At 44.5% G+C, this 22,653-nt stretch overlaps 1 protein-coding gene across 6 annotated transcripts in view; it reads left to right on the top strand.

Moving 5' to 3' along the window:
- Positions 1-22,653, top strand: part of TMTC4 (transmembrane O-mannosyltransferase targeting cadherins 4) — a 64,555-nt gene that overhangs the window by 20,764 nt on the left and 21,138 nt on the right. For 4 of the 6 annotated variants that reach the window (XM_059377567.1, XM_059377564.1, XM_059377569.1 and 1 more), the window contains 6 exons: positions 14,716-14,816; positions 18,043-18,135; positions 18,365-18,529; positions 19,384-19,586; positions 21,184-21,355; positions 21,443-21,574. In XM_059377567.1, the coding sequence (XP_059233550.1) occupies positions 14,716-14,816; positions 18,043-18,135; positions 18,365-18,529; positions 19,384-19,586; positions 21,184-21,355; positions 21,443-21,574 (866 nt within the window). The remainder of the gene's footprint in view (positions 1-14,715; positions 14,817-18,042; positions 18,136-18,364; positions 18,530-19,383; positions 19,587-21,183; positions 21,356-21,442; positions 21,575-22,653) is intronic. The other 2 variants (XM_059377568.1, XM_059377565.1) reach the window with 1 other exon arrangement.

Below are 22,653 nucleotides of genomic sequence, written 5' to 3'. Positions count from 1 at the left end.
TTGAGGGAAGGGTCCAGGCTCTGGATTCGGTCAGAGTCTGCACTGGAAGAGCAGGAGGGGGAACACGGGCCACTCTCTTGGCACTTGTGTGTCTTTTTGTGAGCTTTCTTCATGTTCTTCCCCATCTTCTTGTCTGTCACCATTCCTGGTCCTCCTGTGCCGTGTGCCGAGGGATTCACAGGAGGCAGTCCGGGAGCAGGGCGGGGGTGAGGACCACGGGGCTGGCATCCTGGATACCCTAGTTGTGGCACCAGAACGGGAGCCACTGGCGGAGCTGCAAAGAGGCGCGGGTGGGCAGGGTGGGAGCCGCCGGGGCCGGGCCGCGGCCACCGGGCGTGGGGATTCTGCACATCCCACTGTTTCCCAGGCCTGCGCTTGACTCGTCCTCAGCTCTCTGATTTTCCACATTTTTAAATGGTTGGGAAATAAAAAACGATAATAACATTTTGTGACATACAAAAACTTACATGAAGTTCAGATCCCAGGGTCTGTCCATGAAGTGTTGAGAAACAGGCACACCCGTTTCTTGCCACGTTGTCTGGGCCGCTGCGCCCTGCCACGGCGGAGTTTCGCAGCGTCCACTCGGGCCCGCTGGCTTCAAAGCCTGAGACGCTTCCTGCCATGTCCTTTGCAAGGTTCGCCAGGCTCTGAGATAGGTGATTCCCAGGGTAGTTGTCACCGGCTGAGGGGTTCCAGAACTTTTTTCTGGATTGACTGTTAGGGGTTTCCAGCAGTTTTTACTTAGGAACGTAGAAGACTTTGCTGTTAATGTAATAGCTGCCACTTCTTGACCATCTACTGGCACACGGGTACGCAGGTGTCTCTATTTTTTCTCATTTAATTATGGAACAATCTCTAAAGTAGGTGGAGTTATTTTCCCATTTTCCCGATGTAGGACTCGCAGTTGCAGTAACTTTGGGAGGCTCACATAGTTGTTCATAGCAGAACTGGGTTCACACTGGAATCTAACTCTCTGGATTCTAACTCATTTCAAAGCCAAGGCCAACCGCCTTGTGCTGTTCTCCTTCCCTGTCCTCATTGGTCCGATGAGGCAAAGCTTTTCAAAACCATCGTTACCAATAACCAGGAGGGGGGGCACCTGTGTGGCTCGTCGGGTGGGCATCCGACTCTTGCTTTCATCTCGGGTCACGATCTCAAGGTCATGAGATGGAGCCTCATGTGGGGAGTCTTCGGGGAGTCTCGCTCCCTCGCCTCCCTCCACCTCCCCCCGCACGCGCTCGCTCGCTCTCCCTCTCCCCCTCTCTCTCTCTCTCTCTCTCAAATAAATAAATAAACAAACCAGGAGACACACTCAATTCTGTTAACAAGTTGTTAAAAGATTAGGCATGATAATGTCATCACAGGTGTATTTTTAAAACAATCCTTTTCTCTTGGAGACACGGGCTGAAGTAGTTACAGATGAGAAGGAATAACGTCTGGGATTTGCTTCCGAGGAATCTGAAGAGGAGGCAGGAAGCATGTTGCCAGACTTGCCAGAAGTCAGTAATTATTTAAGCTAAGTTAGGCGACATAAAAGTCACTATAGCGGCATTTCCCCCTTACTTTTATTGTGGTAAAATATACTGAACATAAAAGTGCCCATTTTAACCGTTTTTCAGTGTACCAGTTGAGCGCACTAAATACATTCCCCTCGTTCTGTAGCTGTCACCTCTGTCCACGTCCAGAACTTGTTCATCTTGAAAAACTGAAACTCTGTACCCATGAAACAGTGACTCCCCATCTCCCCTCCCCTAGCCCCTGGCGACAACCAGTCTGCCTTCTGTCCAGAATGTGACTGTTCTAGGTACCTCCTGTAAGTGGAATCACACAGAAGTTGTCCTTTTCTGTCTGGTTTATTTCACCGAGCGCAACAGCCTCAAGGTTCTCGATGCTGTAGCGTGTGTCAGAATTTCTGTCAAGGCTGAATAATTCTACTACCGCATCTCATTTTTCTGTTTATCTGTCGGTGGGCTTGTGGATTGTTGCGGCTACTTTTGGCTACTGTGACTAATGCTGCTTTGAACATTGGTGTACCCAATAGGCTTCCTTTTAATCCTTAGTTTTTTCCTACGAAAAGATTCAGGCAGGGTTGTAAACTCTTCTAGCACAGACTGTGTTGTTTGGATGTTCTAGGTATTTATAGTTATCTACCTTGAACGTCCATCTAGAAACTGTCCATAGTTTCCGGGGGTGGACTGGGGAGGGCCTGTGAGGTTTTTCATTCACGGTGGCCCCTCCCTCCCATCCTGCACAGACTGGACGTGGGGCAGATTGTCTTGGAGCACCTGTGCTCTCAAACCAACAGCTCTGCTAAGACACATACCAAGGGTGACCCCAGTGGCCCCAGACGATACCAGACTCCCTCAGAAGTTGTTACACCCAGCCACACACTGCACCCCCTTTCGTTACCATTATTTTTTCATACTGAGATGAAACCATCAATTTCCTTCTGACTCCCTGTGTTTCTGATACAGCAGAGAGGTTGGGGACAGCTCAATAAAACAGCTTCCAGGACAGAGAATTTTGGTGGTGACTTTTCTTCCTGGAGACTGAAAGCAAACTTAGCAAGTAGGCGTGTCCACCTCTTCCTGGGTTGAGACCTCCCTACCTGTCATGATCATAAAATTCCTGAGGACACATGGCCCCAGGGATCTGGTGGGGGAGGAGGGGGGATGGAGGAGTGCACCTGTCCTAGCCTCGGAGCACATTCGGCACCATCAAGTGGCTCTTCCATGAGACTGGATCTGAGTGGGAGCAGGAGAAGGGGTTGGGGGTCCATTACTACTCACTGTTGTTTTGGGTTTTTTTTTAATTTTATTTATTTGAGAGAGAAAGAGAAACAGCAGCAGGGAGGGGGAGAGAGAAAATCGGGTTCCCCGCTAAGCAGGGACAACCCCCAGCCCCGCCGATGCGGGACTCGATCCCAGGACCCTGGGATCATGACCTGAGCTGAAGGCAGGTGATTAACCCACTGAGCCAGCCAGGCGCCCCTACTAATCACTCTTTTGCTTGTTACAGATGGTGCTACCTCATGTTCTTCAATGGGCAGATCTGAATTTGCAATTACAGAGGATAATAGTTTATCAGTTCTATTTTTCTGAAAGAAAATTAGAAATTAAATCCGTTGGCCTTTCCCCAAGACAACTCTGAAGTTTCATGAAGAATCATTTTATTAATTTTAACACATCCTTCCCTTAAAGAATCTATTCCTTGTTCTGAATGCATGTCAAAGACATCAGAAGTGTTTTCTGAAGAAAATTCTCCATGTTGATAGATTTAACATGTGGGACATATAATTTAGGAGATAGAATAAAACTTCTCACTACTTCTAAAGATTACTTTGGTGAAATAATGAAAAAATATCAGGAGACTAAAAGTTCTTCTGTCCAATGAATGGATACATTTATTAGCCTCTGTTAATGGGGAGTACTCCTGCAGAATGGCGTAAAGCTAAAGACGTTGTATAGTCTTTGCTTGGTTCCTTTAGCATTGACCTTCTTTTTTTTTTTTTTTTTAAGCTGTATGTTTGAGAGAGAGAGCATGAGCACAAGCGCTCACGGGGAGGGATACAGGGAGAGGAAGAAGCAGGCTCCCCACTGAGCAGAGAGCCCCATGCGGGGCTCGAACCCAGAACCCCAGGATCTTGACCTGAACTGAAGGCAGATGCTTAACCAACTGAGCATATTTTGATATGCTTTTGAATTCATTTGTAAATTACAAAATTATTTCCAAGAGCCATCTTTACAGAAGATACATTTTTTAAATAAAGCCTTTGGGAGCTAATATCGAAGGTGAAGGTGCTCTAATATGTGATGGCTTTTCAATGAATACATTGATGCTTGAGAAACTGGTGTGGTATATTCCCGTCCTGATGGAACTATGTTAACTGTAGTAGCAGGGTGACCTTTCTTCTTCGGTCTGGTAGCATTCTTTTGACATTTATATGTTTGCTTTAAAACTGGAAGGAGATTGTTGGGCCTTTAATGTGATGTGTGTAAATGTTTTCAAGAAAGTTAACCCAGGAAATATTTAATGTTTGCACACAGCTAGCAGAAGCAGACATAGCTTCTGCGGAGAGCCTTTTAAGAATATGAATAGATTTTCATTAGGTTGAAGTTACTTAGAACAGAAGACAAATGGACCAATTAGGAGGTCTTCAAAGAAGTGCTGACCTCTTGCCTACAGCACCCCGAACACACACACCTTTCCAGGATCTGTTTCCCTCTTCACTTGACCCCCCCCCCCTTTCAGGAAAGGGAAGGAATAGATGAAAATGAAGCCTGTGGTCCTGATTCCAGACTGGATGGTGTTTTATAGTGCCTGTCAGCTTACTTAGTCATTGGAAAATGGAAAGCTAGGAGGTTGCTCCCTTCCACACATCCAGCCTTGGGTCTCAACCCTGAGAGTTCTTATTGGTCTGTTGTGTCCTCTCTCTCCTCTGTATCACCTGCCCAGGTAGGCTTTGAGCTACAGCGCAGGATCATTTTTATTCCTTGTGAGTTTAAAGTAGGTGGTTGAAAACACCCACCCCTCAGTCAGCACTCTCCATCATTCTGAGTTGGTTTGCACTACTCTTTTCAGTTCCCACGTATTGTTTTCACACCACAGAGTATGGAGGGCAGGATTGAATTCTGCCTCCGAAGTTCCTTGCAGGTCTGGAGGCACAGAGCAACATGGATTTGAAAAAGAAGCTTACACTGAGCTATTAGCTTGCTTGGGGGAAGCCCGCATCGGAAACAGACGGCAGTTCGTGAGTCCCTTCTCCCCATGTGGCTCTGCGCCCTGAGCCCACCTGCTGGACTGGGGAGCAGGCAGAGCAAAACGGGACACGGTGACCGGATGGCACCCCCCTTCACCCCCACCCCACCCCATATTCTGCTCACATCAGACAGTCCCCTTTGCTCTGCCAGTCCCCCCTCCCCTCCTGTCTCCCAAATGCCCATTTGCTTCATTATCCACACCCCCCACTGCAGGACTGGTGCCCATGAGGTCTGCTAGAGCCTTTCCTAGTCTCTGTTGACCGAGACACTATGGTTTCGGCCACTTTTCTGCATTTCAGATTTTCCATACTGCTCATTAAACATAATAGAATAGAAAGTACTTCTTTGTTTGTGGAGAACAACTCTCTGGAATAATCCTTACACATCATGTTAAAGTTCAACTTCATGCCTACGGTGGCTAAGAGTCTTTTTAAAGAGGAGCGTATTTTCATACGCTAATAATAACATCACAGAGAAGAAACAGGCAGAGCCCTGGATGCAAAAGAATTTCTGGTAGGACATCCATGATAACACTTTTTCTGATTCTGTTCCAAGCTAACATCAGTTTTGGTCATTCATTCTTTCACCAGTAATTAACCAAACATTGAGGGTGTCCTTTGTAAAGCTCCTTTTATTTCCCCTGAGTTGGGGATATAAAAACTAGAACAGTCTGGGCCTCAAAGAGCTTGCAGTCTAGTATATGTTGATTAAAATAAAGCTGTCAGTATTCACAAGGCTCAAGAAGCAGAATGTTCTGGTTTTCCATACTTCCTTGTTCACTTTTTCCTTCCTGTCCACACCTCACAGCGGGCACTCGGTAAGTACTCCCTCCGTGTCAGAGCGCATTTATGCAGAATTGATGGCTGTGGCCTTTATACTGTTAATTTTTTTTTTCTGTTTCTCTTGGAATGTGCATTTTTTTCTTTTCTTTAATTGAGATATAATTGACATCTCACATTTTACTTGTTTTGTGTATACAAAATAGTGATTCATTGTTTGCATTTATTGTGAAACGATCACAATAAATGTGGTTGGCATCCATCACCATATATAGTTAACACATTTCTTGTGATGAGAACTTTTAAAATCAACTCTCTTAGCAACTTTCAAATATGCAACAGTGTTGTTACCTCTGGGTACCATGCTGTGCATTTCATCCCCAGGACTTGTGGCTTTTTGGAGTTTTGACCTTTTAGCTGCGCACCTTCAACCTCCTCTGGCAAACACTGGTCTATTCTATCTATGAGTTTGGGTTTTATTCTATGTCTAAGTGAGATCACACAGTATTTGTTTTTCTCTATCTGACTTACTTAACTTAGCACAATGCCCTCAGGGTCCAAACATGTTGCAAATGGAAGGATTTCCTTCTTTTTTATATCTGAATAATATTCCATTCTGTTTATACTGTGCACATATACCTATATGTATACACAGTATATATTTTATATGTATGTACTATATATTTCATAGTACAGTGATTTATACTCTATATCTTATAGTATAATACTATACTGTGGTATTATATACTGTAGTGTAATATGCTATATGATGGTATTACATGGTACATAGTAATATGCCATGTTATATAGTATATCATGTATATATACATATATAGTATATAGTAATATGCCACAATATTAAATAGTATATATGCTGCATATTTTATAGCATATATATATAGCATATAGTATTTTATAGAGAGAGAATGTGTTTCCATTGGATAAATACCCAGAATTGGAATTACTGGATCATATGGTAGTTTTGTTTATGCTACTAATTTCTTTCATCTCTGTTAAATTTCCTTCAGTCCAACAGAGCAAAGAGCTTGATACTAATGGACATTCAGGTATATATTTTTTCATTTGGACTTTGAGCTATATTAAGAAATAGTCACTCATTTTTTGTTTTCCCCTGTCTAGTCAGTGTGGATTTTACAAAAAGCCGAGTGGTAAACATGTGCCAAACACATTGTCACGGCCATGATGGTTCCTAGTGCCAGTTGCTCCACATGTTTGTAAGTGTTCCACTGAGAACCAGAGCTCCTCTGTGGTAGAAGTTCAGTCTAGTATTTATTAGACACAAATAATAATGCTATTTATTGTTTAAACTTAAGGTGTAAACTTTATTGTTTAACTTAAACATTTTTATTTGTTTGTTTATTGTTTAAACTTAAAGTTTAAACTTTAAAGTGACCTGGTCTTTGTTCTTTTTGGATCTGAACATAAATTCAAAGAAAGGTCTAGCATCAGCTACACAGAAACTTACAGTTCAAGAAAGGTTTTTAATATTTTTATAAGGGAACAAAACATTGAGTACTCTGAAATTTGTGGTTTTAACTAGTTAAAAAGCTCTTTCAAGGGATACATTTCTTTTTGATGACCTCATTAGTTTTCTTTATAGATTCAGTGTCTGTATTATAAAGCTCAGGACAATTTTAACTGCTAGTTTATTAACAAGCAATTCTGTGCTAACCTCTAGAATCCCTGCCTTTTCAGAAAATGGGGAAAAAAGCTACTCATGTAACATTTCTGTCTGCTGTGTGTGTGTGTGTGTGTGTGTGTGTGTGAGATATGGTGCTTAGAATATCTTCATGCAAGATCTTTTGCAACAGAATCCTTTTTTTAAAAAAGTAAATGTCCTTATAAGGGAAACCATACCTTTTTTTTATTTTTTAAGATTTTATTTATTCACTTGAGAGTCAGAGAGAGAGAGAGAGCATGTGTGCAGTGGCAGAGGGAGAGGGAGAAGCAGGCTCCCTTGTTGATCAGGGAGTCCGATGTGGGGTCATGACCTGAGCAGAAGGCAGGCCCTTAACTGACTGAGCCACCCAAGCACCCCGGAAAACCATATGTTTTCCTCAAAAAAGAAGAACACAAAGTCAGATAAAGTTGATGGTGCACTGGTCATCATTTCTGAATGCCCCAAACAAAAAGTGTTATTCTTATGATGAGACATCTTGTCAACACTGACATCTCTTTTAAAGCCTAGTATTTTGGACTGGAAACAGATCATCTCTCTGCACAGTAAACATGGTAGACTAGCCAAAACCATTTTTTTTTTCAAGATTTTATTTATTTACTTATTTGAGAGATTGAGACAGAGCAACAGGGAGCATGAGCAGGAAAGAGAGGGAGAAGCAGGCTCCCCGCCGAGCAGGGAGCCTGACGCAAGGCTCTATCCCAGGACCCAGATCCCAGGACCCAGATCCCAGGACCCAGATCCCAGGACCCAGATCCCAGGACCCAGGGATCATGATCTGAGCCAAAAGCAGATGCTTGACCGACTGAGCCACCCAGGTGCCCACGATTTCTCTTTTAAACAAATAACTTAAAATACTTGTTTCCGGGAAGCTGAAATGAACAAGAGAAATTTAATTAGTTCATTTATGCTGGGCAGGAGAGAACCTTTTTAAGAGAGGAATGAATCTGTTACATATCCAGAACAACTATTTTAAATTCTAAACTATTATGAAAGACAAGACCCCAAAGATTGGTTGTTGCAAGTCCTTAAACTCTGTCTGCTGTATTGCTGTCTCTACGTAGGTCAGGCAGCTAAAGTAAGATAACTCTTAATCTTGGGGTATCATGTCCTCACATTTTCATTTTCATTCTGACTTAAGACTTTGGTTTTTTTGTTTGTTTCGTTTTGTTTTTTTGACTTAGAATCATGCAGCTCTAAAAAAAAAAAAAAATAGGTGACTGTGTAAATCATGTAGCAGAAGACTCTTGCTTTTAGATTTGGGGTCATTGCCAACTGAACTCTGACGGTGGCGTTCCTGTGTATTTTCTATTCTCTGCCTTCATGTTTCATTGGTTCCTATGTTGCTTGATTTCCCCACAAACGGGCTGGTACTTCAGAATGGCCGCGGCTGATTCCTTTCATTCAGCGGGTGGAGGCACTGCCTGGTTGGCTCCGACTTTTGGAATGGGAGTGGGATGCTCATTGTGTCGCTCTGGCAGAGGGAGTCAGGGCCACCTGTCAGGGTGGCGTGGTTCCCACACACAACACGGCGTGCCAGGTTCAAGGCAGTGGAGATGCCAGGCATTGAGCGGTGAAGAGGGTAGCTCGTACAATGTGGTGCTTTTTCTGAAAGAGGATCTCCCCCCCAGAAAGTAGTGCCAAATCCAAGGCACATGCTTCATTAAATTGATCACATCTGTTGGCACTTGTGGGTGTTAGCAGTGACAAGTGTGTTTCTGTTCTTCATTTTGGGGTGGGTTTTTTATTCCCCCTCGGCTCCCTGCACTTCATTAGCCTTTGTCTCCATTTATCTAAGTGGTTGTATTCTCTTAGCTGTGGCAAGCATATACGGAAACAAGGAAAACATTTTCTAGGCCAGTTTACTAAGTTCTGGATCATAAACTGTTGATGTTTGCTAATGCTGCATAATTATCCTGGAGCAGGTGGTCTTCTTACGTGCTGAGAAATGTCACGTGGCGTAGGAATGGTTCTTTTCTTCTTCCCCTGGGTCACTGGTGATTACAAGTCAGTGGACTGGATGGAAATGAGACAGAGAACTCTGGGTACACACAACATCCTGAGATGCTGGCATCTAGTTATGTACTAGTTAGAATTCCCTACTCGGGGACGATTTTTTTGAATAAAAATATTCATAAATGCAACTGCACTGGCAGTGACATCTGACTCTCAGGATTTATTATTACTGTTTTTAACAGCTCTAAATTTAAAATTAATACGATCAGTTTTTGCTTGGCCTTTTTATTATTTCTTATGTAATTTTTAAAAAATTTAATTCCAATATAGTTGAGATACAGTGTTATATTAGGGTTATGTAATTTTTTTCAAAATATTTTTTAAATAGATTTTTTTCATCTCATGATGGAGATTTTTCCATTGTGAGGTGATTTAAAGACATTAAATTAATGTCAAATGAAGAGATGTGACTTCTGGCTGTGCTTCCTCACAGGGAGTACATTATAACTTTTTGATATTAAATTACATATCATAATTGCAAAAGAAGTGTGGTAATATAATAAGACTTCTGGTAGACATAGAAATGAAACTGTTGATTCCCCAAATCTTTGTTGAGTGCCAGCTGTATTGGAGGTGTCATCTCTGTTTCATCTGTCCTGTTAAAATGCTCAAACTTAGAAATGGAAGAATGGCTTGCATTAGTTACTAAACAAGAGCATACTCACATAAATGCAGAGTCCAAATTCATCTAGATGTGCTGTATCTTGACAGCAATTAGCATTGGTCACCTTGACAAATTAAGACTCAAAAAAATTTTAGGGCACGTGGGTGGCTCAGTCGGTTAAGCATCTGCCTTTGGCTCAGGTCGTGATTCCAAGGCCCTGGGATCAAGTCCCGCATTGGGCTCCCTGCTCAGTGGGCAGCCTGCCTGCTTCTCCTTCTGTGTTCCGTTCTCTCTCTCTCTCTCTCATGAATAAATAAATAAAGTCTTTAAAAATTTTTTTTTAATCTTGGGAATTACATGGGTAAAAACTTTGCTAACATGGGTCGTGTTACCAGAAGTCCACTAGGCTGGGCTCAAAACCAGTTTCCCAGTTGAGTATTTAATCTTTATACGCCCTTTCTCAACCACCCTCATACTGGAAACACTGTCAGTGCTTTTGTACTTGGCCTTGGCGTATCATGCACGTGCCTACCACACATTTGTAAAGACTTCGATTTATAGGAAATCATGGAGAAACATTAGTTAAATTAAGCTTTCCTATTTGAACTCTGGAAAAAACTGAAGTGTTGGTACGTGGTTAGCTTTATGATTCCTGATAATGTCAAATGGCCAATCCTGTAAGAGTTTCAGGAGAAAGAGATTTAAAGAGGCAGATTCACTTCATGTTCTCTGAGTTTTCAAAGGCAGACTTGGAATGCAAACAAGGCCACGTACAGATTTTTCACCTGTAAACTGGGTCTCTGAGCACGTGGGACAGACAGTAAGAAATACAGGATGAGCCATGCATGTAATTTCCAAGTGGCTAGTAACCACATTATAAAAAGACCCCCGTTAGATGAATTTTAACTACACTTTTAGCCAAATATATAAAAAACATGACAATTTCACTATATAATAATCAATATAAAATTATGAAATATTTTATAGTCCTTTTTTTTTTTTCATAGCAAGTCTTCCAAATCAGGTGTGTGACTTATACTTGTGACACATCTTGCTAGGGACTGGTAAGTTTCAGGTGCTCATCGGCTATGATGCCTTCTCTGGACAGTGGAAATCTCGAGTTTGGTTTTCCGAATATGAATCCCTCACTGGGTTTGTAACTCACTACTGAAATTTTGCCTTTGATCAGAAATTACCACTGTTGAGAAGTGGCCATATATTTAATCATCACCGTAACTAAAGAAATTCCTTTAGCAAAGAAACATTGTCTCTCACATGTCTTTTACCAGACCTGTCTGCACCAAATCAAAAGTGTAACAGGGAATTACAGGGTAGGACTCTTCCAAAAGAATTACCATAGAGGATTCAAGTGGTGTGGGGTGTCCATGTCCCCTGCAGAAACTTGGGGTTTGAGAAGCGTGGTGAAATGATGGAATGAGATTCAGAAGAAGGTTATCTGTTTTCTATAGAAGTTTTTTTTCTGTATTTGGTGAAATCTGATTTAGCCATCTAAGGAGAAAACCATTTTAAATTCCAGACAAGTGGAACAGGAGCCCATTACTTCCCCATCTCTATACTAATTTAACTTGTGTTAATGGAGTGCTTCAAGTGCTGTCCTTTGGGTGTTTTAATGGAGGAACTGGGAATTTTTTTTCCTATTCAAAGCCACTGGTCCATGGTCGCGGGAGGGGAGGAATTCATCCAGGTTACAGTCGTGTAAAATACAAGCCAGTTCAGTTTTTCTAGGAAGGAAGGTAAAATGGTCAAGGGATCTTCTTTCTTATTTTTTTTTTTTTTTTAAGTAATCTCTACACCCAACATGGAGCTTGAACTCACAACCTTGAGAGCAAGAGTTTCATGCTCCTACTGAGCCAGCCACGTGCCCCCAATGGACCGTCTTTAAATGTTAAAAACAGGGAGCCTCATATTGGGAAGTCCGGTTGTGTTTCATGAAGAGTTCCAAACACAGATTGTGAGAATGAGAAAGCTTAGAAAACCCTAATCCAGGCAGTGGGGGGTGAGGTCCATTTGGTTCCTAAAGTGGATGTGGAAGCAGCAGGCAGAGTCTGAGGGCCCACGGGGCATCTCCACACTGGCCTGGAGCAGGTCCTATTGTGAGGGGCTTTCCTGAGGGGCATGGGAGCTGGGCTGGGGAGTCATTTACTCCGTTATCTGTGGAAGAGACCCCCCTCCCAGTAATACATGAGTTCATTTATAATTGAAGGTGCCTATTTACCTACCAGCTGCTAATATGGGAAAATTCCGAGTGTGGTTTGATGTAGACTCAAGGAGATGTGCGATGGGAGAAACGCTCAATGGACCATGTGTTCATTGGCTTGGAGAGGACAAGCCTTAAGGTTGGCATCTGCCATCCTTCTCCGTCATGTCGGAAGGCGTCGTGTGTAGTGAGCTGTGATCACCTCCATTCTGCCAGCGGGACCCCGGGGCTGTGTTGCCGGAACTTGTGAGGCCTTTCCTAAAATCATCATTCAAAAGGAACTAGCCAGGGTTAGCTTTATGGTTATTTTGACCTTGATTTTATGTAAATGCTTTGGTGTCTAGGATGACATGTGCTTTGATGTTGTCTGCTGATGATCATTAGCAAATCCCTCCCAAAAATAGTAAGTTCCATAAAAATGTAAACACTCAGATACAGTCATTCATTTAATGGGGTTTGTTCTTCTGACTCATAACTGTGGTCGTTCAGTTTCACATCGTAGAATGTCATTAATTTCTATAGGTGAGGTGACCCTCAGCTGACTTGATCAGTCTCTCTACGCTGATCTAGAATGGTTGTTGGGTAATGAGAAGTTGGCTTCCAGGCAACTTATGAACAACTGGAAACTTCTGAACAATTGTGCCTCCTGAACAATTGGAAAGGCGATAGAGCAGAACAGAGCCAAGACCTGATGTCGAGGGAGACAGTTGTGGGCTCACCCTAACAAAGACTATTCCAATGACCCACAGTTTGCAATCGAAATAGGCGCTTGCAGAAAGTTAATCCCCATCCTAGAAGGTCTCAAAGTCAAGACCTCGTGGCCCCAGCTGGAAGCATCTTGGAAAGGGTCCCAGCACTTCAACACTCCCGCCACTTGTGCAAGGGAGCTGGTCTGCACAGCCTGTAAGAGGGACTGCTCCTGTTCCCACGTGGTGGCTCTAGCATTTGTTTCTGGTGGACCGCGGGCAGCAATTTCATTCACCAAACGCGTATTGCCTTTCCAGAGTCAGTCAGGTGTCGTGGATTCCAAGAGCAGAAGTCTGAGTTGCTCCCATGAGCCACACATGGCATCAGGGATGTGGCTGGGAGCAAGCTTCCTCTCTAGGGTGATGCTCTCCAACCTTTCACAGGCATCAGGAGCCCCTGGAAGCCTGGTTAAAAGGCCAGATGCTGGGCCCCACCCTCGTCTTTCTGATGGCGCAGGTGTGGGTGGGGCCTGAGGCCCCACATGATGACCAGGATCCAAGGGCAGGTGCATAGACCTGCCTATCAGTACCAGCGGTTCAGGGCAGTGGTCCCCACTACAATCGATTTCCCCTCCTCCCAGGAATGTTGCAAAGCTGTGACATTTTTGGTTGTCACCACTAGCACTGGGAGTGCTGCCAGTATCAGGGCTAGAAGCTAGAGATGCTACCACACATGCACATAGTTGAAAATATATATATAACGACTACAAAAGGGCTTTACAGTGCAAAGTAAGACTTTTCCCCTCTGCTGCCCCAGATTTTCTTCTTAGAACTGTTCAGAAACTACTGTGATTGGTTCTTGTATGCTTTCCAGATATGATTTACATTGGCAAGAATATTTATGTAATGTTTAACACAAATGGCCACGTAGTTCTAGATAACTTTCCCATCTCAGATATACCAGTAGGTAGGTAATGTTGTTTGCATTTTATAGATGAGGTTATTGAGATTGTGAATGTAAGTAATTTCCTCAAGGTCACTTAGTAAGCAGCAGAGCTGGAATTTGGAATTCAGTTTTCATCAGAACTGACCCAAGATGCAGAGGCAGCCCAGGCAAGTGAACAGTTTGGCTCTCCAAGCAGGTTCACTTTGCCCTACTTCAGACCTATGTCTTTTTTAAATGTTTAAGGAGGTGAGAGCCTTACAAAAGAAGAACAGAGATGGGCACCACATGTGACCTTCCCTTTCCTTTCAAGCAGTTCAGCTCTGGCCCCCAAATTGCAAACATCTCCCACCAAACACTTTGGAGCCAGACCCTCCCTTTCCAGAAGGCAGTTCAGGGACTTTTAGTGATGGCTCGAGCTTAGTCTTACCCCAGGCTTCATACAACAGAGCTGACATTCATAGGGATGTTTTGGCTTGAGTCCGCATGCGGGTTGGCAGCCCAGCCCGGCCTGTGCCTTTCCCTGGACTCCTCTGTGGGCAGCTATTGGGCTTCTTGGGGCCACCCAGATACTGCCATCACCCCTGTGCTGGGAGCAGCGGTCACTGTTGAGGTTAGCCTGTGACCAGATGCAGTGCTTATCCTCGAGGGGGATTTCTTAACACAGCTTGTCAGAGTGGCCCGTTAGGTGCCGGCAGGTTAGGACAAAGGAACTTGCCCCGTTGGGATCCTGCGATGAGATATCTCTGTGCCCAGGGCTTTACTGAAATGCTTCCCAAAGGCGGTGGGTGCCTGCTAGGGTCCACCTTGAGACCAGGTGTGTAGATCATTTAGAGGGTACTGTCTAAACAGAAATGCGGAACGTAGGACACTTGCCCACGGAAAAGCGCTATCAGGAGACCAAACTCTCTTTCAACTGTGGCTATTTTCAAGTGCATGCTTAGAGTCGTAGCTCTGGTGCTAGGAAGGCTGAGCTTGCATGACTTATGTTTGTCATTTCTCTGAATCAGCAGGTAACAAAGAGGGAACACATTCTACATTCTGGGTGCTGCTGAGTATCCTTCTGGGAGCCGTAGCCATGCTGTGCAAAGAGCAAGGGATCACCGTGCTAGTAAGTCCCCAGATGCGGTCACGCCTGCCCTTTCTTCCCCTGCAGCGGAGACTTCCTGGGCTGGCCTGGCCTCTTATTTCTCAACCCCATTGCCGGCCCGTCATAGACCTTTCGGCCAGTTACTCATGGTTTCGGTACATCTGATACTGCCTGGAAACGGGCTGTCTCCGTTGATGATCATTAGCAACCAGTGGGAAACTCCTGTGTGGGAGATAAGAAGTTGTACAGAGGATCATGGGGAAGGAAGGGAGAACCAAATGGGAAGAAATCAAAGAGGAAGACAAAGTGTGAGAGATTCTTGACTCTGAGAAACAAACCGAGGGTTGTGGGAGGGAGGTGTGTAGGGGGATGGGGCAACTGGGTGATGGGCGTTAAGGGGGCACGTGATGTGACAGGCGCTGGGTGTTGTACACAACTGATAGTTATTGAACAGCACATCTAAAATTAATGATGTATTATATATTGGCTAATTGAATTGGAAAAAAAAAAGATAATGATTAACTCCTGGGGTACCTGGGTAGCACAGTCAGTTAAGCTCCCAGGGCTGTGAGCCTTATGTCAGGCTCTGAGCGCGCACGCGCGCTCTCTCTCTCTCTCTCTCCCTCTGTTCCTCCTGCTCTCTTGCGCTCGCTCTCTCTCTCTCTCTCTCTCTCTCTGGGATAAATAAATTTTAAAAAAAAAGGTGGGGGGGAGCAATTAGCTCTCATGGAAAGGTGCCGTAGAAAAAGAGGAAAGAACAGTTTCGGTTTTCTGGAGTGCTCTCCTATTTCGGCAGTTCCAAATCCACCAGTGGGCTGAGCCCATCCATGCTTCTGGTCCTGGAGAGAGAAGCCCCGAGTGTGTGTTGTGCTCAGCTTGGACTGGAAATGTCAAAGAGGAAAGGAGGAGTCCCTGAAGAGTACAGATGTTCACCTCCTATGTCTGATCAGAACTGAAGCCCCAGGGAGGGAGAGGCATTGCAATCCACTTTCCTCTTTCACTATTCTAACTAATTTTATGCCGGACATTAGGAAAATTTAGAAATTAAGGATATGATCAGCGTGGAGAAATGGAAAAACAAAGATCTGGGATTTGAATGGGCCATGTAGGAATAGCTTGGAAAAGAAAGCAGATGAAGTCATATGAGATTTGATGTAAGTCAAAGCAAAGATCCATGGTTTTATTGGGCTCAGTCTATAAGATTAAGGTTAGATAGCTAAAAATGGCATAAAAATAATTACTCTGCAAAGATACTTGAAGTTTGTTCAAAGCCCATGTTTTTCAACCTTGACATTATTGACATTTTGGGCTGGATCATTCTTTCTCATGGGAGGGCTCTCCTGTGCATCACAGCGTATTAGGCAACATCCCTGGCCTCTACCTCCTAAATGCCAGTAGGACTCCCTTGGTTGTGACAACTTAAAATGTCTCTGGATATTGCCAGGCATCCCCCAGTGGCAAAACCAGCCACTGCTCTAAACCCTTGCCTCTCAAAGACCAGTGGCATCAACACCATCTGGGAACTTATTAGAAATTTAGGATCTCCAACCGCCCCCCCAAGTCCTGCTGGGTCAAAATCTCCATTTAACAAGGCCCAAGGTGACTCCCATTAATATTTGAAAAGCACTAAAGAATTAGGTTGAATTTATGTAACTAAAGATATGGTAAAATTTAGCAATTTCCAAAAGTGTGATTAGAATGTGGACATTTTGATGATGCATTTAAATGGGAAGTTGGAGAGTGCCAACCAGAAGGGATGACAAGATTCCCTCGCCCCTTGGTGACTGTCTTATAGCTCCTAGGGAGAAAAACAAATGGTGTAAGACAGCGGCTGCTCAACAGGGAGCTTCTGCCTTCTAGAAAGTGGTTTACAGCCAGGCAGAAGTGGTCCGCTGTGACCCACTAAAATCCTGTATCGCATGAGTGGATGAAATCAGAATTCTCTGACATGATTAACCCAGCACTGGCCTGTGTATTGGATAATTAATGGCTTCCAGCATTTATGGGAAAGGGCTGAGTAGGGATGTCATCCTTGCTCTGGAAGCTACAAATTACCACTGGCTTCTGAAGATTTATCATCTTTTTCACCACAAAACCTCATATTAAAAAGGCCAGAGTCATACGGAGGGATCTTTAACTATATAGGCCATATGTACTGTGACCACCTCATCCAGACTGGACAGGGAGTTCCGCGAGATGACAGTGCCCGCGGCGAGAGGGGACTCCAGGCTCATCTAGCGTCCGGTCCGTGTCTGGGGATAGCAGTTGCAAAAGCAGCTCTCACCCAGGAGAGGCTATTTTGGTGCTCCTGGAAGCTGTCAGCAGAGGCGGAGCTGCTACATCACCTCCCCAAATCCAGTGTCTTCACACAGTAGAGGTTACTTATCATTCGTCCAGTGGCCGTGGGCAGAGGTGGCTGTTGTCCACACAGCGGACCCACGCTGGCAGAGGTGCCACTATCTTGGGAGTGTAGTTTCCATAGCTGACCCGATGGCGTCCACCCCAGCCAGCTGGAAGACAACATCAAAGGGCAGACAGCGCCCAGTTAGAACCTGACCTCCAAAATGGCGCATTATCGCTCGCTCCGCCTTCCGGAGGCGGGCGCTCAGTCACGTGAGGTTGTGACTGCAGGGCCTGCTGGGAGGCGCAGTGTGGCTCTGTGCCTGCAAGGGCTGACAGTCAGCAGACCGCAAGGAGGCTGAACCCGAGCCACCTCCGAAGCCCCCCGAGGTGATTTCGGGTGTTGCGCGCTTGCTATTACTGCCCTGGTTGAGATCACCAAGCCCTTGGCCTTCTGGAGGTGCCATTAATTGCTTCCGTGGCTGGGTTGTCAAGGTTGGTGGCTGCCTTTATCTTCTGAGGCATAATTACTGCGCGGGTAACCGCTCGGTTGCATCAACTAAGAGACTTGTTTTATAGTCAAGGAAAAACAAGGGAAGAGGGACATCTGCAGAACTTCTCCTGGGAACCCCAAATGTCCTGCTATCCTGAATCTTAAAATATTCTTATGGGAAGACTATGAAATCATGACCAAGGGGAACTTACTAGATAATAAATTTGATCTATTACCAGGAGCTGATTTTATAGGAACAATAGTGGGGCGTCTGCTTTAGAGCTGAAGACTCCTTTGGTGATGGTCTTATCCACTGCGATTCATGTCAAGACTCAGTAATAAAATCGTGGTGTAATTGCTGCCTAATCAGAGTGAGGCTCTCCCATCACTGATTGCCTTGCCTTGCTTCCTCAGGGTTTGAATGCCATCTTTGACATCTTGGTGATAGGCAAATTAAATGTTCTGGAAATGGTCCAGAAGGTACTACATAAAGACAAATCATTAGAGGTGAGTACGTCCTTTTTGTCTCCAGCCCAGACGTGGAAAATGTCAAGTACCAGATGATTTAAAATGCCATTTTCAAAATATTTCTTGCAGTTTTGAATCTTAAAATAGCTGCCCCTTTCAAGGGCTGCGGTGTCAGCGTAGCTCAGGCATTGTTGCGCGTTCGTACCTAGCTTCGCTGCACTTCTCTTTGAAAATCTGTGCCATCAGGGGCTTGGGGTTGTCCTTTCAGAACATTCGCATGCTCAGGAACGGGGGCCTCCTCTTCAGAATGACCCTTTTGGCCTTGGGGGGCGCAGGAGTGCTCTACGTGCGCTGGAAAATCATGGGCACCGGCCCGCCCGCCTTCACCGAGGTGGACAACCCCGCCTCCTTCGCGGACAGCGTGTTGGTCAGGGTGAGTGCTGAGCCTCTCCCCCGCTGGGTTGTCTCCTCTGCCCACCAGGTCCCTGCACCTTTGTCCTCCTCTTCGTGCTCCCCAACACGCCCACAGAATCCCTCCTCGGTTGAACACCTCCACATAGGTTTGCTCTCACGAAGGATGTTCTAGGATGAAACCCAAGTTTTATTAGGGGATGGGGAGGGCGTAAGCCCTTTGTATTTCCATTCAAAACAAAATTAAAAGAGCAACGGTTCTTTCAAATATCAGGTTCCCTGCCAGCCTCAGTAAAGTGTCCCCTGACCCCATTACTTTTGTTGTAAAGAAAATTGATACAGCGGGATTAAGACAAAATATGACCACATCGGTTACATATCTTTAAATGTCCAGCAGTATGAGGACTCTCTTTTTTGTAAAGGTTTGCTTGTTCTGAAGGCAAGCGTGTCAAGCCACAAATTCTTAGCTGTACATTTCATAGAGATAGAAATCAAAAGAAGGAAAAACCCTGTTCTTATATTGCCAGACACATAGGTGACCCCTGGGCCTCAGATTTCCTGGGTCACAGACTTTGGGCATCCCTCAATAAAGGGGACATACTTTGACCAGAAATATAACATGTACAGCAGAGTCTGCTGGCTTTGCTGTATTTTTGTCTATTACAATTGGAACGCATTTCATAAGCTGCAAACTATGGCCTTGTGTCCAATATAGAAATTGGCAATATTTTATTTTCTGCAACTGCTCTCCTTGAATAGAAGCCTATGAATGCCTCAAAAATACAGTTTCGTGTGTGTGTATGTATGTATGTGTGTGTGTGTGTACATGTAGAAGTTCTGTATCAAGTAAATGTTTGTTTTCCTTTTGACTGACAGGCCATAAACTATAACTACTACTATTCACTGAACGCCTGGCTGCTGCTGTGCCCGTGGTGGCTCTGTTTCGATTGGTCGATGGGCTGCATCCCCCTCATTAAGTCAGCCGGCGACTGGCGGGTAACCGCGCCAGCAGCTCTCTGGTTGTGCCTAATTGGCCTCATATGCCGAGCCCTGTGCTCTGCAGACAGGCACAGAAGAAGGTAAGAGGCTGAATTTTAGCTTGCACACAGGGTTGAGTCAGAGCCTTTCGCTCCTTCCAGCACTGTCCGTTTTAACAGTTTTGTGGAGGTCATGTCCAAGGACAGTTATTTCCCAGACATACCTCCGTCCCTTTGGAGTCCATTGCCAGCTTCAGCCGGTGGGGCATGGCCTTGGAGGAGGGGGATGGATGACGGCTCTCTCTCCTCCTCCCGGGGTCCCCTCAAAGTAGCGTCTTGAGATCCTTCCCATGGCAGGTGGTAAAGAGTGACTTATGGTCAGAACAGACAGTGTAATTGACGCGGGCCCGGCCGCTCGTTCACAGTTCTCCTTCAGAAAGCCCTGGTGGGTTCTAGCCAGTCCTTCTGGTGTGGTTTTGTAGAAAATAAACTGCTGCCCCAAAGACACTATTCCTTTTTGTGGGGGGGGAGTGGGGGTGGTGGGGGAGAGAAGTTAAGGTTATTAGGGAAATAACTGGGAGAAAAGTAAATGTGTTTCATGAGAAAGAAAACTGTTTAAGGTGGTTGAGTCCCTTCTTAGTATTCTCAAAATGAAGTTTTAAGTTTATCTTTTAAATTGGTTCATAAATTCTAAAGGGCAACTACCTTTAGTCTCAGTTCACTTATACACATACTGTAGTATTTTTTTAAAGATTTTATTTATTTGTTGAAGAGAGAGAGAGCGCTTGCAAGAGAGAGAGAGAGCGTACTAGCAGGGAGCCCCATGCAGGGCTCGATCCCAGCACCTGGGATCACAACCTGAGATGAAGGCAGATGCTTCACCGACAGGGAGCTACCAAATTTGACCTGGCTTCTTAATTGTTCTTGTGTCCCATTTGGAACCCTGGACATGTCGCCTCTTTTCAGATGTGCTTTGTTGCTCAGCTTCCTTTTTGCTTGACTGATAATTATGGTGATGTAACACCCAAAAATGATTTCGTTTATTTCAGATTTAATGAAGTTTAAACTAGCCAAGTATTATTCCTGGTAAGGTTTGTTAAGTAAGGGCAGACTTATTTCCCACGAAAACTGTATTGGACTCATTGGGATCAATATACCCACTGATCTATTCAACGCTCCATGGTTTGAAGTGGGGTTAAGAGGAGGTGAATCAGGGGCGCCTGGGTGGCTCAGTCATTAAGCATCTGCCTTCAGCTCAGATTGTGATCCTGGGGTCCTGGGATCAAGCCCTGCTTTGGGCTCCCTGCTCAGTGGGGTGCCTGCTTCTCCCTCTCCCACTCCCCATGCTTGTGTTCCCTCTTTTGCTATCTCTCTCTGTAAAATAATAAAATAAAATAAAAGGTGAATTAGTAAGGCCTTATAAAATGTAATCATTCTAATCTTATTCATATGGATTGGACAACTTACAAGGCTTATCCCTGCGTTTGGTGCAGTGCATTAGTGAGATTTTATGACTTACCCTAATACTGCCAGACTAAACCCTAGGCCCTACTGATGACATTTCTCTGCTACTGCTGATGCGTTTCCTCAGTTGATGACACGAAAAAAAGGGAGCCCTTATCACTATTTTAATGTTGAGTGGGAATTTTTTTTTTAGCAGGTCTGAAAATAGCCATTTCAGTGACTTCTCATTTTTCAGGATCCTTACGCTGAGCCTGGGATTTCTCATTATTCCATTTCTTCCTGCAAGTAACTTGTTCTTCCGAGTGGGCTTTGTGATTGCAGAACGAGTCCTTTACCTCCCCAGTGCCGGGTACTGCATGCTGCTGACTTTTGGATTCGGAGCTCTCAGCAAACACACTAAGAAAAAGGTATTGGCCCAGAGCGATGCTGTTCGTAACCAAGATGGTCGGGTGGCTCCTGCTCACGACATTTACTGTTCTCTCTCTCTTCCTAAGAAATGGATTGCTGCTGTCATCCTGGGAATTTTATTCATAAACGTGCTGAGGTGCGTGATTCGCAGTGGTGAGTGGCGGAATGAAGAACAGCTCTTCAGAAGTGCCCTGTCCGTGTGTCCGCTCAATGCCAAGGTATGTTGGCCGCCATGTTTCTTTAGAAAGACTTCAGTGCGGCAGCTGAGTAAGAGAAATGTTTACCTTCACACAGAATCTAGCATAAGGCCGAGACCAAACACTTGGTTCTTTTCTTGGGTTTTGTTAATGATCTTGATAAAACTTACTACAATTCCACGGGGCCGAAATAACTCCAAAAAAACCATTACAACCAGATAATGCCAGTGAAACCACAGATTACTTGGATGAAGTTTTGTTTGTCTTCCAGTTGGTCTGCACAATTGCCCTCTGAAATGATGGCAGGGAGGCAACTGCACACATCCAGATGGCATCTGGGGGAGGGGCAGAGTCAGTCCCTTCAGAGCACACCTCAGAGCCTGTGCTCAGCCCACAGCATTGAGTCCCCCTCCAATCTGTAACTTGAACGTGAAACTCCAGTGAATGGGCAATGCTTTGGTTCAGGAAGTTTAAATTACGCTATCTGGTGTATCATAGTACACATATCTGTCGCCTGTGGTTTCTCTGTTTGCGATTCCTTTCATCAGATTAGGTAAAAATAAATGTGTAGACTTTAGAATTGGCACTGTTTTTGTTGAAGCCGTCTGGTAGGAATTCATTTCACTTGTATTCTTGATGAATCCAGTCTTTTCATTTAACCAGCTGTGCCCTTTTGGGCAAAATTAAACTGTTTAGAACGTTCAATGTCCTTATCTGTAAGAGGGGAAGAAATGTCTGTCTCTTGGGTTTCTTGTGAGGCCTTAAAGAAAGATGGCATCCAAAGAGCCGTAATGTGGTAGTTAGAACATAGTAGGTGCTCAAGAAATATTCGCTTTCTGGGGCTCATTTTAGTTTTGGTTGTCTTGTTAAATGGTAAGAGGAGAATGCTACTTGCTCAAGATAGGAGGCCAGAGTGTTTGGTTATATATATCTATACCATATCTATACCAATAGATATAGATTGTTCTTAAATTATGGTATGTTCTCTCTCAGCTCTTCAGAATATGAGTTCCTAGGATGCTTCAGTGTAATCCTCTAGGGGGAGAGGAAGAGCTCTCTGGAGTTCTCTCTCATTTCCATATTCTATATTTAAGAGAAAG

This window comes from Mustela nigripes, chromosome 15, assembly GCF_022355385.1.
Source record: "Mustela nigripes isolate SB6536 chromosome 15, MUSNIG.SB6536, whole genome shotgun sequence".
In the NCBI taxonomy this organism is placed as follows: Eukaryota; Metazoa; Chordata; class Mammalia; order Carnivora; family Mustelidae; genus Mustela; species Mustela nigripes.
The sequence above is the reverse complement of the archived record's forward strand: the minus strand, read 5'-3'. Positions and strand labels throughout refer to the sequence as shown.